Below are 16,976 nucleotides of genomic sequence, written 5' to 3'. Positions count from 1 at the left end.
CAACTCTGTCTGCACAGTAAGTATTGTTTCCCAGTGGGCAGTGGCATCTTGTCAATTTGGATACTTTTGCTTCATATTACCAACAAAAAAATAGTAGCTGTAACGTTAGTCATTATTTTTTATGATGGTCAATGGCTCCTAATGCACAATGGTTGGCTATGAGAGCGGTAAAAACCAAAATTATTGATGAGTTCAGAGAGAGGTTGTTGGTAGTTTGAGGGAACCTGGCGTTTCGATTCATGGGTAGATTAGGCTTTGTATGTTAGTTTGGTACGTCCTTGAGCATCTTCTTGAATTTCTCATAGCCTAATTTTTTTTAATCCGTAGCAAAGCACTGGTATTTGTGCTAGTATAGTAATAATTTGTCCAATTTTTTCACGTTATTTTTTTTAACATACATCACTAGTACCTATAACCATACTAAGAGAGTCAACGCATTGTGAGAGGCCAGGAAAGATGGCCCTGATCGCCGCAAGATTGATTTTACTTCGTTTGAAGATTGATTTTGTTTTTGAAACTTGTACTTATTCGGGACCGAGATTATGAAAGGGATGGACGCGTTTGGAGCGATAAGGTTAGAGTGGACAGGAACGAATGAAATGTTCGTCCACCCAAGGTACACCCTATTGCGATTGATTACACATGCATGCGTCCATTAGAATACACGCACGCCACGTAAAGTTGAAAAGAAGCTTCAAACACGCACAACACGTGGCAAAGAAAGCAAGGTACCTGCGCTTGCAATATTGCGGTGCAGACATCGCCTTTTGCATTCTTGCATCCATCTCTCCTCCTCCTCACTCTGTTTGTGCCTATCTTCTCCTTCATCCTCTTCTCTAAGAAGCGTCATTCCTCAAGCGGCAATGGCGGCAGACGGTTGCCTCCGTCACCGTGGGGTCGCGGATTTAGATCTCGACGGGTCTGTCTTTGGAGGCGATAAGGCTAGAGAGTGTACAAGGACAAATGAAAGGGCGGCCGCCGAAGGGTAACCTACTGTGATTGCCTACTCAGTAGAATACACGCACGTCACGTCGCAAAACTAGCAAGATTCGACCAGGCACGCATCATCGTCAAGTACATAAACATGAGCAGAGTGCATCTGCACGGCTGCACTCGCAATTTTGATATGCATACGATGGACGTGTCGTCGCCTGTTGCATTCTTGCATTCACCCTTCCTCATCCCCGTCTTCACCCTGCTTGTATCCATCTTCTCCTTCCTCCTCTTCTTCACCAACAAGTCTCGTCGTCCATTCGGCAGCAATGGCGGCAAACGGTTGCCTCCGTCGCCGTGGGGTCTTCCCATCCTCGGCCACCTCCCACTTCTTGGTCCCCTGCCGCACCGGAAGCTCCGGTCTCTGGCCGAGGCGCACGGTCCTGTCATGCTCCTACGCCTCGGCGGCGTGCCCACCATTGTGGCTTCCTCGGCGGCCGCAGCGCAGGAGGCCATGAAGACCCGCGACCTGGCCTTCGCGAGCCGCCCGGCGGTGCGCATGGCGGAGCGGCTGCTCTACGGCCGCGACATGGCCTTCGCCCCCTACGGGGAGTACTGGCGCCAGGCGCGCCGCGTGTGCGTGCTCCACCTCCTCAGCGCTCGCCGCGTCGCCTCGTTCGGCCGCGTCCGTGAGCAGGAGGCCGCCGCGCTGCTCGACCGTGTCCGACGCGTCGCCTGCTCGCGGCCTGATGATGATAACGCCGTGGTGAACCTGACCGACGAGATCATCTCCTACACCAACGCGGTGATCTCGCGGGCCACGTTCGGCGACGACGGGGGCTACGGGATAAACGGTGGCCTGGCTGAGGTGTTCGCTGACTTCGAGGAGCTACTGGGGACGGCCACGGTGGGGGAGTTTGTGCCGTGGCTGGCGTGGGTGGACACGCTGATGGGACTGGACGCCAAGGCGGCGCGCATGAGCAAGATCATGGACGGGTTGCTCGAGCAGGTCATAGCGGACCACCGTCAGCGGCGTCTCACCGGAGGACGGCTTGTTGGCGAAGGCGAGGAAGATCACCGGGACTTCGTGGACGTTCTGTTGGACGTGAGCGAGGCGGGAGAGGATGCCGGAGGAATCCAGTTCGACACGGTCGGCATCAAGGCCATTGTCCTGGTACGTAACCTTGGCAAACATGACGTTTTGCGCTTTTGCTAGGATGTCAATCCTTCACGATCAGTGAAACGGAAACCACATGGTCTCAAGACTTCATTTCCATTAACTTCATGTGTTTGCATGGTGGGACAGGATATGTTCGCCGCTGCGACCGACACGACCTACACCACTCTGGTATGGGCCATGGCGGAGCTCATCAACCATCCAACCGAAATGCGCAAGCTCCAGGACGAGATCCGAGCAGCCGTCGTCGGCAATGGCACCAAACACATGAACGGGGACGATCTCGGCAAGCTGCACTACCTCAGGGCGGTGATCAAAGAGACACTCCGACTGCACGCGCCTCTGCCGCTCCTCTTACCCCGGGAGACGCTCGAGGACACAGAGCTGCTAGGCTACCACGTGCCGGCGCGGACGCGCGTGGTGATCAACGCGTGGGCAATTGGCCGCGACATGGAGACGTGGGAGCGCGCCGATAAGTTCATGCCGGAGCGGTTCATGGATGGCCCGACGGAGTACGAGGTGGGGCATGGCGACTTCAGGTCGGTGCCATTCGGCGCCGGTAGGAGAGGGTGCCCCGGGGTTGGTTTCGCCGTGCCATCGATCGAGCTGGCCCTTGCGAGCCTGCTGTACCATTTCGACTGGGAGCTGCCGGCGGCGGCCAAGGCATCGAAGTTGGACATGAGCGAGCTGTATGGGCTATCTGTACGTCTCAAGGCCAACCTGTGCCTTGTTGCCAAGCCGTGGTCTCCTTGATCAAGTTGCTCCTGGACTTGGGACGTTGGAAACTTGGGATTGCTTGAAGACGACTTAGTTAAGGGAAAATATCAGGATGAATTTGAGTGCATGTGCACCTGTTTTCATCAGTTGCCCTATTTCTCTAAAAAAAAAAAAACCTGTTTTCATCAATATTTGAAAAAATGCTATTAGAATTTTTTTTTAAATTGAAATAAAAATTTACATGTACATATTATGTTGATACTTACTTGTGTAAGTTTTCGCAGAAAAATAAGATTGTATGTGATCTACACGGAAATGACACAATGTCCAAATGATATTATAATCATTGGTTTGTATTGTTCACATAAATATAATTTTTCATTTTCACATTTATATTAGGTCACACATGTTCATTTTTATGCCAAAACCTGCACAAGTAAGTGTCACCATAATATATACATGTGTGTATTTTTGAAAATTTTCTAAAACTTTAAAATAGTATTTAAAAAAAATACATAATAAGGTGCACGTGCACCCGGGTGCATCCACTTCGCTCCCTTTAATTAAGGTGCTACTTTCTGTGCATTTACTGTACGAAACTAGAGGGTGTTGTGTAGGAAAATCCACTTTGACTCAACGAGCATATGAACCTGTTGTGTGAAAATATATTTTCAAGTGTCAAAAATTTCGAAATAAAATTTTGCATGTATATCTAAACATTTTATGTTTATATACAAGTTTCCAGAAAAAATTCTTTTTTTCTGTCTCCTGTAAATTTTTTTGATGCTACAACAGGACTACGTACAAGATATTTTTGTCTTTTTTACACATGCCACATAAAATTTTGTTTTTCACGAAAATTTGTGTACGCACATAAAATGTTACAATGTACACCATAAATTTTATGTCCGAATTTTTTAACATTTCTAAAATTGTTTTTAGTTATTTTGCATAATAAGTGCAAATGATCATATGCCCGAAAACGCCTCCTCTGTATTGTGTATCTATTGAATCGATGATCTAGCACTCTCCCTTGTATTTAGATTGGACATACGGAAATATCATATAAATAGGACTGATGAAAAGGCACATATATCTTTAGGTCAGATCTTGAACTTGACATTGTTATATTGTGATCCAAATTCATATACTAAATAGAGGCTAACTTCTGACGAGCGGAGCGAATCCCATCACGGGTATGGATCGGCGCCACCGTCTATAAATACATCTTGTAAGCCGCTAGTTAGGGTTTATCAGATTATAAGATATCTTACGATATTTGTAAACACTCCCCAATATAGTGAAGTTTTGCTGGCTGCCCCCCTGGTTTTTACCTCTCTTTGTTGGAGAGGATTTTCCACGTTAAAATTTTGTGTCCCTGCGTGTGTTCTTGTTTCGTTCTTCGTTATTTGCTTGTCGCTTTTATAACAAGTGGTATCAGAGCCCAAGTTTCAACCTAGGGTTTGCGACATGTCTTTCTTCAAGTTCGATCTACCGCAGCTGGATTAAACCACGAGATTTTCTCTGTGGCAAGTGAAGATGAGGGCAATCCTTACCAAATCTTCTGATTTGGATGAAGCTCTTGATGGATTTGGCAAGAAAGATGCCAAGACCTGGACCGACGATGAAAAGAGGAAAGACCTTAAGGCTTTTTCTTTAATTCAACTTCATCTATCCAACAATATCTTACAGGAAGTGATGTCTGAGAAATCCGCAACGGCGTTGTGGTTGAAACTGGAATTCCATCTGCATGTCCAAAGATCTAACCAGTAAGATGCACGTGAACATGAAGTTGTTCTCGCATAAGATGCAAGAAGGTGTGTCGGTGATGAATCACATATCGATCTTTAGAGAGATCGTTTCTGATTTGCTGTCCATGGAGGTAAGTTATGAGGATGAGGATCTCGCTCTTATACTGCTAGTCTCATTGCCTAATTCTATTGAGAATTTTCGAGACACCTTGTTATACATCCGTGATGAACTAACCCTTGCCTAAGTTTATGAGGCCCTCCAGCAGAGGGAAAAGATGAAATCTATGGTGTAGGCAGAGGGTTTGTCATCTAAGGTAGAAGCACTGCAGGTCCGAGGCAGGACCGAGAACAGAAACAACAACTACAACAACTACAATAGAGATAAGAGCAAGACCGACAGAGGTCGCTCAAAGTCCAACGGACGAGATGGTAAGTTCTGCAAGTATTGTAAGAGAACTAACCACAATATTGATGATTGCTGAAAGTTGCAGAACAAAGAGAAAACAAACGGTACTTACCAACCGAAAAACAAATCTGATGATGATGGTAAGGCTGCTGTTGTTTCCAGTGATAATTCGGATGGATATTATCTAGTTGTATTTGCTTGTTGTGTTTCTGGTAATGATGTGTGGATCCTTGATTCTGCATGTTCGTTTCATATTTGCTGTAACAAAGACTGATTCAGTTCTTATGAGTTTGTGCAGAGTGGAGATGTTGTGTGTATGGGAGATAACAACCCACGTGAGATCGTGGGCATTGGCTCCGTTCAGATCAAGATGCCTGATGGATGACACACACTCTGACAGATGTGAGACACATACCTGGCATGGCCAGAAATCTGATCTCTCTCAGTACCCTTAATGTTGATGGGTACAAACACTCTGGTTCTCGCGAAGTTCTGAAGGTATCAAAAGGTTTTCTCGTTCAGATGATTGGTGATATGAATTCTGCAAAATTATATGTTCTTAGAGGTAGCACTTTGTCTGGTATTACTGCTGCTGTTATTCCTGATGAACCTGGTAAAACTAATGTGTGGCATATGCGTTTTAGACATATGAGTGAACATGGCATGGCAGAATTACACAGGAGAGACCTGCTGGATGGCTGCAATTTAAGTAAGTTTGAGTTCTATGAGCACTGCATTTGTGGTAAGCATAAAAGAGTTAAATTCAATGCTTCCGTTCATACCACTAAAAGGATTCTAGATTATGTGCATGCTGATGTGTGGGGACCTTCCCGCAGACTTCTCTTGGTGGTGCAAATTACATGCTTACTATCATAGATGATTACTCCAGAAAAGTGTGGCCTTTCTTTCTGAAACATAAATATGATATATTTGATGCTTTTAGAAAGTAAACAGAAAAGAAAGTTAAATTGGTAGAGAAGCAAACAGAAAAGAAAGTTAAATTGCTTCGTACTGACAATGGCATGAAATTTTGTTCTACTATCTTTAATGATTATTGCAGCGATGAAGGCATTGTCAAACATCACGCCATCCCATACACTCCTCAACAGAATGGTGTGGCGGAGAGGATGAACAGAGCCATCATCTCCAAAGCTCGCTGCATGTTGTCCAATGCTAGTATGCATAGACGTTTATGAGCTGAAGCAGCCTCCACCGCCTGTTACTTGATAAACAGGTCACCTTGTATTCCGCTTGATAAGAAAACTCCTATTGAGCTATGGTCTGGTTCACCTGCTGATTATTCACAGTTGGGAGTTTTTGGTAGCACTGCTTATGCTCATGTTGATAATGGAAAGTTAGAGCCTAGAGATGTTAAGTGTGTATTTCTTGGTTATGATTCAGGAGTTATGGAATCCTGAAACTAAGAAAGTTTTGCATAGCAGGAATGTTGTCTTTAATGAGGATATCATGTTTTATAAGAGCTTATCTACGGATATTACTTGATGCTTGTTGATTTTTCCGATAATTCGATGATGAGCAACATAGGATTAGCATGCGAGGTGGAGTACGTGGAGGAGAAAGAAAATGATGTTGCTAAAAATGATAACAACGTTGTTCAGCACTCACCACCTGTTTTGCGGCAAACAAATAGTTCCATTGCTTGTCGATAGACCGAGACGTAACAAAGGTACACGTCCTCGTTTAATTGAAGAATGTAATCTTGTTCATCATGCTTTGAGTTGTGCTGAACAGGTGGAGCATGATATTGAACCTACTACATATGTTGAGGTTGTTGCATCCGTTGACCGCGTGAAGTGGATTTCTGCTATGCAAGAAGAGATGCAATCACTTGACAAGAATGGCACATGGGATGTTGTGCATTTACCTAAACAAAATAAGGTTGTCCGCTGTAAGTGGATATTTAAAAGAAAGAAAGGTTTGTCTTCGAGATTTAAGGCAAGGTTAGTAGCAAAAGGTTTCAGCCAAATTCCAGGTATTGATTACAATGATGTTTTCTCTCCGGTTGTGAAGCATAATTCCATTCGTGCATTCTTTGGTATTGTGGCTATGCATGATCTTGATCTTGAGCAGCTAGATGTAAAGACTGTTTTTCTGCATGGTGAGCTTGAGGAGGCGATATACATGGACCAGCCTAAAGGTTTTATTGTGCTTCGTAAGGAGGATCTTGTTTGCAAGTTGAAGAGGTCCCTTTATGGTCTGAAACAGTCTTCAAGACAATGGTATAAAAGGTTTGATTCATTTATGCTTGCACATGAGTTTAAGAGATCTCAGTATGATAGCTATTTTTATATCAAGTTTGTTAATGGATCACCTATATTCTTGCTGTTATATGTTAATGATATGTTGATTGCTGCCAAGAGCAAGAAAGAGATCACTACTTTGAAAGCACAATTAAGTAGTGAATTTGAGATGAAGGATCTTGGTGCTGCTAAGAAAATACTAGGTATAGAAATTACAAGAGACAGAAAATCTAGTGTGTTATTTCTTTGTCAGGAAAATTATATTCAGAAAGTTCTTCATTGTTTTAATATGCATGATGCAAAGTCTGTTAGTACACCAGTTGCTCCCCGCTTCAAATTGTCAGCATTGTAATGTCCTAGTATTGATGAAGATATTGAGTACATGTCACGAGTTCCATATTCTAGTGTTGTTGGTTCCTTGATGTATGCCATGGTTTGTTCTCGTCCTGATTTATCATATGCTATGAGTTTGGTCAGCCGATACATGGCTAATCCTGGTAAAGAACATTGGAAAGTTGATCAGTGGATTTTCAGGTACCTTCGCGGCACAATCAAAGCTTTGCTTGAAGTTTGGCAAGACTGGTGAGGGACTCACAGGCTATGTAGATTCAGATTATGCTGCCGATTTAGATAAGAGAAGGTCCCTCACAGGTTATGTGTTCACTGTTGGTGCATGTGATGTGAGTTGGAAGGCAACATTACAACCTGTTGTTGCCCAATCTAAAACCGAAGCAGAATATATAGCTATTGCTGAAGCTTGAAAAGAGTCTGTTTGGTTGAAAGGTTTGTATGCTAAGCTTTGTGGAGATGATTCTTGTATTAACTTGTTTTCTGATAGTCAAAGTGTCATATACCTTACTAAAGATCAAATGTTCCATGAGAGGACTAAGCACATTGATATCAAGTACCATTATGTTCGTAACATTGTTGCACAAGGTAAACTGAAGGTATGCAAGATAAGTACTCATGATATTCCTGCTGATATGATGACAAAGCCAGTTCCTGTTTTCAAGTTTGAGCTTTGCTCGAGCTTGGTTGGTATAACTGTTTAGCCCAAGTGGCTGTTGGCGCCGACAAGTGTTTTCTTTGTTGTTCGGGAGATTGTTGAAGTTCATGCTACAAGATTAAATTTGTCTCAGGGTGGAGTTTATTATATTATGATCCAAATTCATATACTAAAAGGAGGCTAACTTCTGACGAGCAGAGCGAGGTCCATCGCCGGTATGGATCGTTGCCACCATCTATAAATACATCTTGTAAGCCGCCAGCTAGGGTTTATCAGATTATAAGATATCCCACAACGTTTGTAAACACTCCCCGATATAGTGAAGTTTTGCTGGCTGACGCCCGTGGTTTTTACCTCTCTTTGTTGGAGAGGATTTTCTGCGTTAAAATCTTGTGTTCTGTGTTCCTGTTTCGTTCTTCGATATTTGCTTGTCGTTTTTATAACAGACATCACTTAATTCTGATACCATAGTGAATTGATAATAACTAGGAAAAGTGCCCGTGCGTTGCGACGGGAAAAGATATACTTTGTTTTCTAGGTATAGATGGTTGCAGCATGGTGACAATCACCAGACATGTGGAAGTTATAGATGGTTGCTTGAAGCCACCTCCCCGTTGACCTTTAGATCGCCCTGGTTGTCACCGATGGTCGGCGATACCATAGCACGGTAGCTTCACGGCTGTAAAAAAGTACTTTCTTTTTATATTTATATTTTTCTATCTTCTATGCAAAAGAAGCCCTAAATGCAATCTATCCTCTTTTTACTCTAATCACCTTAGGTCCCAAATTAGGATCTCATCATTTAGTAAATATAAGTACAAAAATACTGGTTGAAGATACGAACCAAATCTGATCCGCATTTGTTTGACAATTTCTACATAAAAACGATTTTGACCTAATAAATTGGTTATAGCCAAATCTTCAACTGAACAATTTATGTGTCACTTGAGTTTCCTTAGCAACAGAATACTAAAATGATTGGAATAAGCAAAACAATTTATGTGTCACTTGAATTTACTTAGCAACAAAGTACTGAAATAACAGAACAAAAGGTAAAGCGATCTATATCTTGCACAAAAGATAAGGAAATCTCAAAGCTGTAGTAGTGTATAAAAGGATAATCCACACATACTACTACAACTTTGAAATTCAGAATGACATACTACCTATATATAATCAGACGAAGCAATGGGCCAGTGGCTAATTATCTCGTGGTAGCTGAACAAAAACCTGTAATCCACTCAGTAGAAAGAAGCATGCCAAGCTGAATCATATGCAGTGTACGGGAGCAGAAAAAAATAGGTTGATAATCGGCAGCCCATCGTTGGGGAGCTCCCTGTCTTGACTCCGGGCCTGGAGGCGGAACAGATCACAGGCCGGCAGCAAGCTTCTGTCCAGGCCGTCGGTGAGTAGATCCGAAGGTTAGGAGGCTGGGGGCGAGTCCTCTCTTTCTCTCCCCTTCTCTCCCCGTTCTAGACCGAGGCGCATCACACCAGCAACAAGGCAGCAGCATGGTCGTCGCTTCGTGCGATTCGGCAAGAAACCTGCGCCGGACGCCGGAGCACAGGGTACGTGGAGACGTGCCTTTCCCTCTTGCACAGTGGAGCCGGGGGCTATACGGCCCATACCTGCAGAGAGATTAGAGGCTGCAGGAGTAGTCGATATGCCAGGGAGGAGGGCGCCGGGGACGGGAGAGAAGCGGCTCAGGGGACGGAGGGAAAGTGGTGCCGTTCCTAGCGGGAGAGGAGGAGGGCGGGAGGGCGCCGTGGAACTTGAGCCGCCGCTCTGCTGGTGAGGACGCGAGGTGGAAGAGGTGGTCGTATTCAGCCCTCCGCCGCGGACCAGGTCCTTGCAGGCATCCCGAGCTCCGCTGTCGGCCGTGGGAGTGAGGCTCTCTCCTCTGCCTATCAAAAATTCATTGCCGCATACTCCCTACGGGCCCGCTCCTGCCTTTCTCCGCCTGCTGGTCCGCCCCTTCGTGGTCTCCTCGCACGAGAGGCCCGCTTCTCCGGCGGCGGCCGTTCCCGTGAGCGGCGCGCTCGACTCCCATGCATGGGAAGAGGCGACTGGCCATGTGCGTGGCCGCCCTGGCCTCGAGATCGGCCGAGCTGCGGAGCCCACATACCTGACGCATCCTCTCGTTCGGTCGTTCCTCGTGCTGCTCGTCCTAAGTGCGCTGCGCAGCTCGACGGTTAAGGCAGGAGCTCCTGCACGTGGGACCCTGCCTCTTGCCCATGGGCATGACGGGTCGAATCCCCGGAACGAGCGAGGATGACAGACTGCGTCGAACCTAAACAAAGCGAATCGTTTTTTATGACTTGTCGGTGGCGGCAGGTGTAATTTTTGCCAACTTCAGGGGCAACAAAAGACGGACCAACAAGAAGCCTTATTTTCTTTATTATTAGGTATAGACTAGGAAGATTAGGCGCGACGGCACGCCGCGCCCTTGGGATAAGAATTTGGTGCAATGAAGTTAGAACACAAGACATTCCGACTAACCAGCCTATGTTATTAATTTAGACAAACTGATTAGCTGTAGTACGGTTTAAACAGGAGATGATTGAGAAGCATAGACCAATTACATAGCACAACATCTGTACAAACTGAACACGTCATTAAAAAGACTCGGTACAGACTACCGGGTACATACACGCTTTGGAACCAACTGTAAATCAGTCCTATCGTTGACATTATAAAAAAACCTCGGTATAAGGCATCGTCTGTTATAACAAAAAGCTTCATCATAAGGCACTGGCATATAACAACAGAAGGATAAGCTGAACATGTAGCTTCGTCCATCTAATTTGGTGGAGCCAATGTAGACCCTACAAATGAAGGACATTAATTGACCAAGTACGCAGTGTGCAAATTAGAAGCATGGGAACATAAGTCATACATGGAACTATAGTTGTAGATAATACCTCTACAGGTGGTCAATAATTTCATCGTACAGACTATTTCTTGTCTCACTAGGTGGTGGACCAGTGTCATCTAAAGCCTTTTTCTTGATGTTGCTCTCGAGGCAGCAACTTGTCCGTGAAAAATGTGTACCGAGTAGACACAATGTGATCAAGAATCTTATCTTTACCTCTATTATAATCAATGCATAGACAAATTGGATAGTACCGGTGTTGCAAAGAGAAAGGCCATTTAAAAACAGTGCATTTAGCATCATGCTTGGTATACACACTCTCCTTAATAGCTTTCAACCATAATCTTGTCCTCCAGAAGCATTCGCCTAATCTCATATCAGTGAGACACATACCACTGTGTACCCCAATGGAATGATTAATACTTCTCAATAACATTATTAGAACAACAATCTTGGAAGATATCTCATGATGCAGGAAGTTGTTAAGACCGAGAAGAAATTCTGGAGCGTACAGTCAATCTAGATGGCCCATTACTTTGCAGATAGTATCATAACATTCAACCACCTTTGCATCCAAAGGAATTCCAGAGAAAACCACATCATTTAGGATAATGGCTACATTAGTGGATAAACCATAGCATGCTGCGTCAAATAAAATGCATCAAAAAATTTATAAAGTGGATCATATATTGCATCAACAATAGCAAGATTTAGATCATCGGCTTAGTGAAAAATACGAAACAATACGCCTTCCTCATGCTGGAAAATCTTCGATGGATTCTTGGGAGGGGCCTTATTTTGTAAATAAACAACCACTTACATTTGTTAAATGTACCTAGGACTTTTTGGTAGCTATATTGTTTCAGGAAAGAAAACATCGGTGGAAAACAGAGGTACTAATGAGAATATGCTACTTTTAATGATGAGCGAAGTAAATGTCTGAATTATCTATTATTTACATTGATGAAACAAATCAGTGTAACCAACCAAGGATATAGATAAAATACATACTAAACAGATATGGGGGTCGGGTTGTATGAGAAAATTGAGATGTATCTGCGTATCAGTATTCGTGGGATGTTAAAATTCATAATTTCAAAAGAAGCGATCTATACAAAGGAAGATAGCTATAGGCTCCTATGAACATAACCGACAGTTATCTTTACCAAAAAATTGCTGGAGCCTGCAATGTGCAACAGAGGTGGCAAACTGAATTGCATGCTCACTAAGAGGGGGAATGGAAATCCCAAATTAAAATCAAGAATGCACCGATATTACTAGAAGCATCTATCCGGACCAGAAAACAAACTAAGACTACATAACCCAATCTATGTGAACATCTTCTTTTCTCTGTCGATATTTGAACTCACTGAAGGAAAGTAGCAACACATTGTATCAAATATGAGAAAAAGATACATGCAGAATGAAGAGAATCAGCTCCCTAGTCAAAGTGTGACCTACAACAGTCATACTGTTGAAATATTGGGCCCACTTTTAGTGGCCCAAATTAGATTTCAGTTTTTCCTATAAATCTCAAAGCCCACATAGTGGCAGCCTTGTGAGTTTGAGCCCAAGTTGGTGGCAGCTCACTAGGGAGTGGCAAGAGGTGGGAAGTTTAGTCCCACATGGAAAGTTGGGAGGAAGTTAGACCACCTTATAAGGTGGGTTGTTTCACCACTAGTAAGTGAGTGAGAATAGGAGTGCTACACGCGCGCGCTCCTCCTCCTCCTCGCTCGCTCGTCTCGACTCGACACGACACGACACGACACGACCCGACGCGCGCGTGCGCCGCGCTCGTGGTGAGTGGATTGAGCCTCGAGCCGAGACTTTCCTTACTGTTTGCAGCTCAGGAAAACGAACAGAGTCCTAGACGGACGCGTCGCAGTTAGTCGGTTCGGGTCGCTCCCGGATCGTGGGCTATCTGTAACCGACTCGAAACGTTCGTGCGACGTGGGCGTGGCCCACGTTGCCTAGGGTTTCCCGAGCCTATATAATCTCCTGCCCGGCTACCGCAGAAATACATCCAATACACGAGTTAGGGTTTCCACCTCTCTCTGCTTGCGCCGCCATCGTAGTCTACTCCATCCCGCGCGCCGACGTGCATCGGCGAACGGGAGAGCAGGTCTCCGGAACCGCTCGTCCTTGCGATCATGTACGGGAGAGGGCGAATTAGGTTTTTGGGAAGCGCTCGCGCGGCCGCTCAAGCTCTTCATCACGGGTCGCCTTCCGTCCAAGTCGGGCGGTGCTGCCTACCGTCGTCTTCAACGCCGTCTACTTCGACCCGTCGTTCCGTCGTCAACAACGTTGTCATCAACAACGTTACTCGCTGCGACATCGTCCGCTACACCTCCACCGCCACCACCACCGGATCGGTACGTGCGACATATCTCGATCCGTTTAGCGATGGATGCTTTACCGTTTGCGCTGCTGCTACTCATGTTGATTAATGCATCTAGTATGTTTGAGTTTCACATGTTAGTAGTTGCTGCCATCATGTTTTATATTCTAGAATTAATCATGGAAATTGTGCCTAATTTTCCAACAATCCAAAAACCTAATTGTAGGCAATTTCCTGAGTTAACAATGGCTGGTTTTTCCGATGCACTGAGGCCGGATAAGTTTACCGGTGTGCACTTTAAGAGGTGGCAGTATAAGGCCATGCTCTGGCTTACTCATCCGAAAGTGTTCGAAGTTACCGATGGTTTACTCGAAGGAACTATATCTGACCGAGGATCGAACAAGTTCAAGGAAAACAATACTCTCTTCGTCGGATGCGTTCTAAGTATTCTTGCTGATCGTCCGTGTGATGTGTACATACACTTAACGAGATGGTAAAGAGCTCCGGGATGCACCGAATGCTAAATTCGGTGCAACCGATGCAGAGCGATGAACTGTACATCATGGAGAGCTTCCATGACATCGGGATGGTTAACAACCGTTCGTAGTCGAACAAGCTCATGAGATACGAGTGCATTGCAAAAGAGCTTGAACTCCTTAAGTGTGCCTTACCCGACAAGTTTGTGGTCTGGATGCATCATCGCTAAGTTGCCCCCTTCATGGAGGAACTTTGCCACAACTCTCAAACACAAGAGACAAGAGATATCAGCTGAAAATCCGATAGCGTCTCTTGATGTTGAGGAGAAAGCTCGGGCTAAGGATAATACCGAGAAATGAGAGGGTCGATCTAGCGCCAACATGGTGCGTAAGAAACCCTACGAGCAAGAACAAAGGGAATAACAAGCCCTCCTTCAATAAGCCTATGAAGACTACAACTTTCAAGAAGAAGAAGATGATAAACAAAGTAGATCTGAGCTGCTTTACGTGTGGAGAGACTGGCCACTTTTCTAAGGACTATCCAGAGAGGGCAGACCGCAAGAAAAAGCGAGGCAAGTCAACACGGTGACCGCTAGCAATGCTGATGGGTACGGTAATCTCTTTACTCGTTCTTTCGGTATTTCAATCTCCATGTTGGTGGATTGATACAGGTGCTAATGTTCATGTGTGTGCCGACATATCCATGTTCACTTCTTACCGGGTCGCTCGGGATTCTTCCGTCTTGATGGGGAATGGGTCACATGCTTCGTTCGTGGTGTTGGCACGGTAGATCCGAAGTTCACTTCGGGAAGATCGTGCAGGCGAGGAACGTGCAAGCATGTCCCTACTATGAACAAGAATCTCGTTAGCGGCTCCCTTCTATGCAGAGATGGGTTTAAGGTTGTTTTAGAGTCGAATAAAGTAGTTGTTTCCAAGTTTGGACAATTTATTGGTAAAGGCTATGAGTGCGGAGGCTTGTTCCGCTTTTCGCTTCTGATTTCAGTAATAAGTCTGTGAACCATATTTGTGGCAATGTTAGTGATGATACCGGTGTTTGGCATTCTCATTTATGTCACATTAATTTTGGTTTAATGTCTCGGCTATCCGAGTTTAAGTTTAATTCCGAATTTCACCATTGCCAAAGGTTCTAAGTGCCATAGTTGTGTGCAATCAAAGCAACCTCGGAAGCCTCACAACGCGGCCGAGGAGAGAAATTTGGCACCTCTAGAACTCATACATTCTGATCTATGCGAGATGAATGGTGTGTTGACAAAAGGTGGAAAGAGATATTTCATGACATTGATTGATGATGCGACTAGATTTTGCTATGTTTATTTGTTGCGAACTAAAGATGAAGCTTTAGACTACTTTAAAATTTATAAGGCCGAAGTTGAAAATCAACTAGAGAGAAAGATCAAGCGTCTTAGGTCGGATCGTGGTGGCGAATACTTTCCTAAAATCTTTGATGAATTCTGTGAGGAACATGGCATTATTCATGAGAGGACGCCTCCCTATTCACCCCAATCAAACGGGGTTGCCGAGAGGAAAAACCGCACGCTGACTAACTTGGTGAATTCCATGTTAGCCACTGCTGGTTTATCTAAGGCATGGTGGGGGGGGGGGCTTTATTGACTTCATGTCATGTCCTGAATAGAGTTCCTAACGAGAATAAAGATAAAACCCCTTACGAGGAGTGGGCTGGAAGAAAACCATCACTTTCGTATTTGCGCACATGGGGATGTTTGGCGAAAGTCAATATTCCAATCACTAAGAAGCGCAAACTCGGACCAAAGACAAGTGGATTGTATCTTTCTAGGTTATGCTCCGCGGAGTGTAGGATATAGATTTTTAGTAGTTCAATCCGAGGTACCGATACGCATGTTGATACTATTATGGAATCTCGTGATGCAACATTTTTTGAGAATATGTTTCCTATGAAAGATATGCATAGCATTGCTAGAATTTCTACTCGAGATAATTCCCGAGTCCAGTACATCTAATGAGTATTTTGAACAATCACATGAGAATGTTACTGAGAAGGATGACAATGAAGCTCCTAAACGGAGCAAGAGACGAAGGATTGGAAAATCCTTTGGTGATGATTTCATTGTGTACCTTGTGGATGACACTCCCACGTCCATTGCAGAGGCATATGCATCTCCAGATGCGGATGATCGGAAAGAAGCTGTCCATAATGAGATGGACTCGGTTCTTTCTAATGGAACTTGGGAGTTGTCAGAACGACCCCATGGATGCAAGCCAGTAGGCTGCAAATGGGTGTTCAAGAAGAAGCTAAGACCTGATGGTACTATTGAAAATTACAAGGCACGGCTTGTAGCGAAAGGCTACACACAGAGAGAAGGCGAAGATTACTTCGACACCTATTCACCTGTCGCTAGACTTACCACCATTCGAGTACTACTATCCATGGCTGCCTCCTATGGTCTTATCGTTCATCAAATGGACGTAAAGACAGCTTTCCTTAATGGAGAGTTGGAAGAGGAAATCTATATGGATCAGCTCGATGGGTTTGTAGTACAAGGTGAAGAAAGAAAGGTGTGCAAGTTGCTGAAATCTTTATATGGCCTAAAACAAGCACCTAAGCAATGGCATGAGAAGTTTGACAGAACTTTAACTTCGTAGGCTTTGTTGTCAATGAGGCTGACAAGTGCGTTTACTATCGCCATGGTGGGGGCGAAGGTGTTATACTGTGTTTGTATGTGGATGATATTCTGATATTTGGTACAAACATGAAAGTAATACACGAGGTCAAGTCTTTCTTGTCAAAGAGCTTTGATATGAAAGATCTGGGAGAAGCTGATGTGATTCTGAACATCAAGCTGATTAAGAACGAGAGTGGGATTACTCTAACGCAATCACTACAAGAAAAGTTGCCATGGCCGACGAAGTTGAAGTCGCGCCGTGGTTGCTGGTGTACCATGGCCGACGATTTTGGTCCCTCCGTGGTGCATGTCAAAACTTTTTTTTTCTCGTTTTTGAGGCCACCTAGCCCGACGAAAGCGGCCAAAACGTCGCGTA

The 16,976-nt window shown here is 44.6% G+C and overlaps 1 protein-coding gene across 1 annotated transcript; it reads left to right on the top strand.

The window, feature by feature from the left end:
* Positions 1–948: 948 nt before the first annotated feature.
* LOC124665110 (cytochrome P450 71A1-like) lies at positions 949–2,953 on the top strand. The gene is made up of 2 exons (XM_047202511.1): positions 949–2,107; positions 2,240–2,953. The coding sequence occupies exons 1-2, from the start codon at positions 1,085–1,087 to the stop codon at positions 2,861–2,863; spliced, it is 1,647 nt and encodes a 548-aa protein (XP_047058467.1). The 5' UTR covers positions 949–1,084; the 3' UTR covers positions 2,864–2,953.
* Positions 2,954–16,976: the final 14,023 nt, after the last annotated feature.

The sequence above is a fragment of the Lolium rigidum genome, chromosome 6, assembly GCF_022539505.1.
Source record: "Lolium rigidum isolate FL_2022 chromosome 6, APGP_CSIRO_Lrig_0.1, whole genome shotgun sequence".
In the NCBI taxonomy this organism is placed as follows: Eukaryota; Viridiplantae; Streptophyta; class Magnoliopsida; order Poales; family Poaceae; genus Lolium; species Lolium rigidum.
This window is presented reverse-complemented; position numbering and strand designations above follow the sequence as displayed.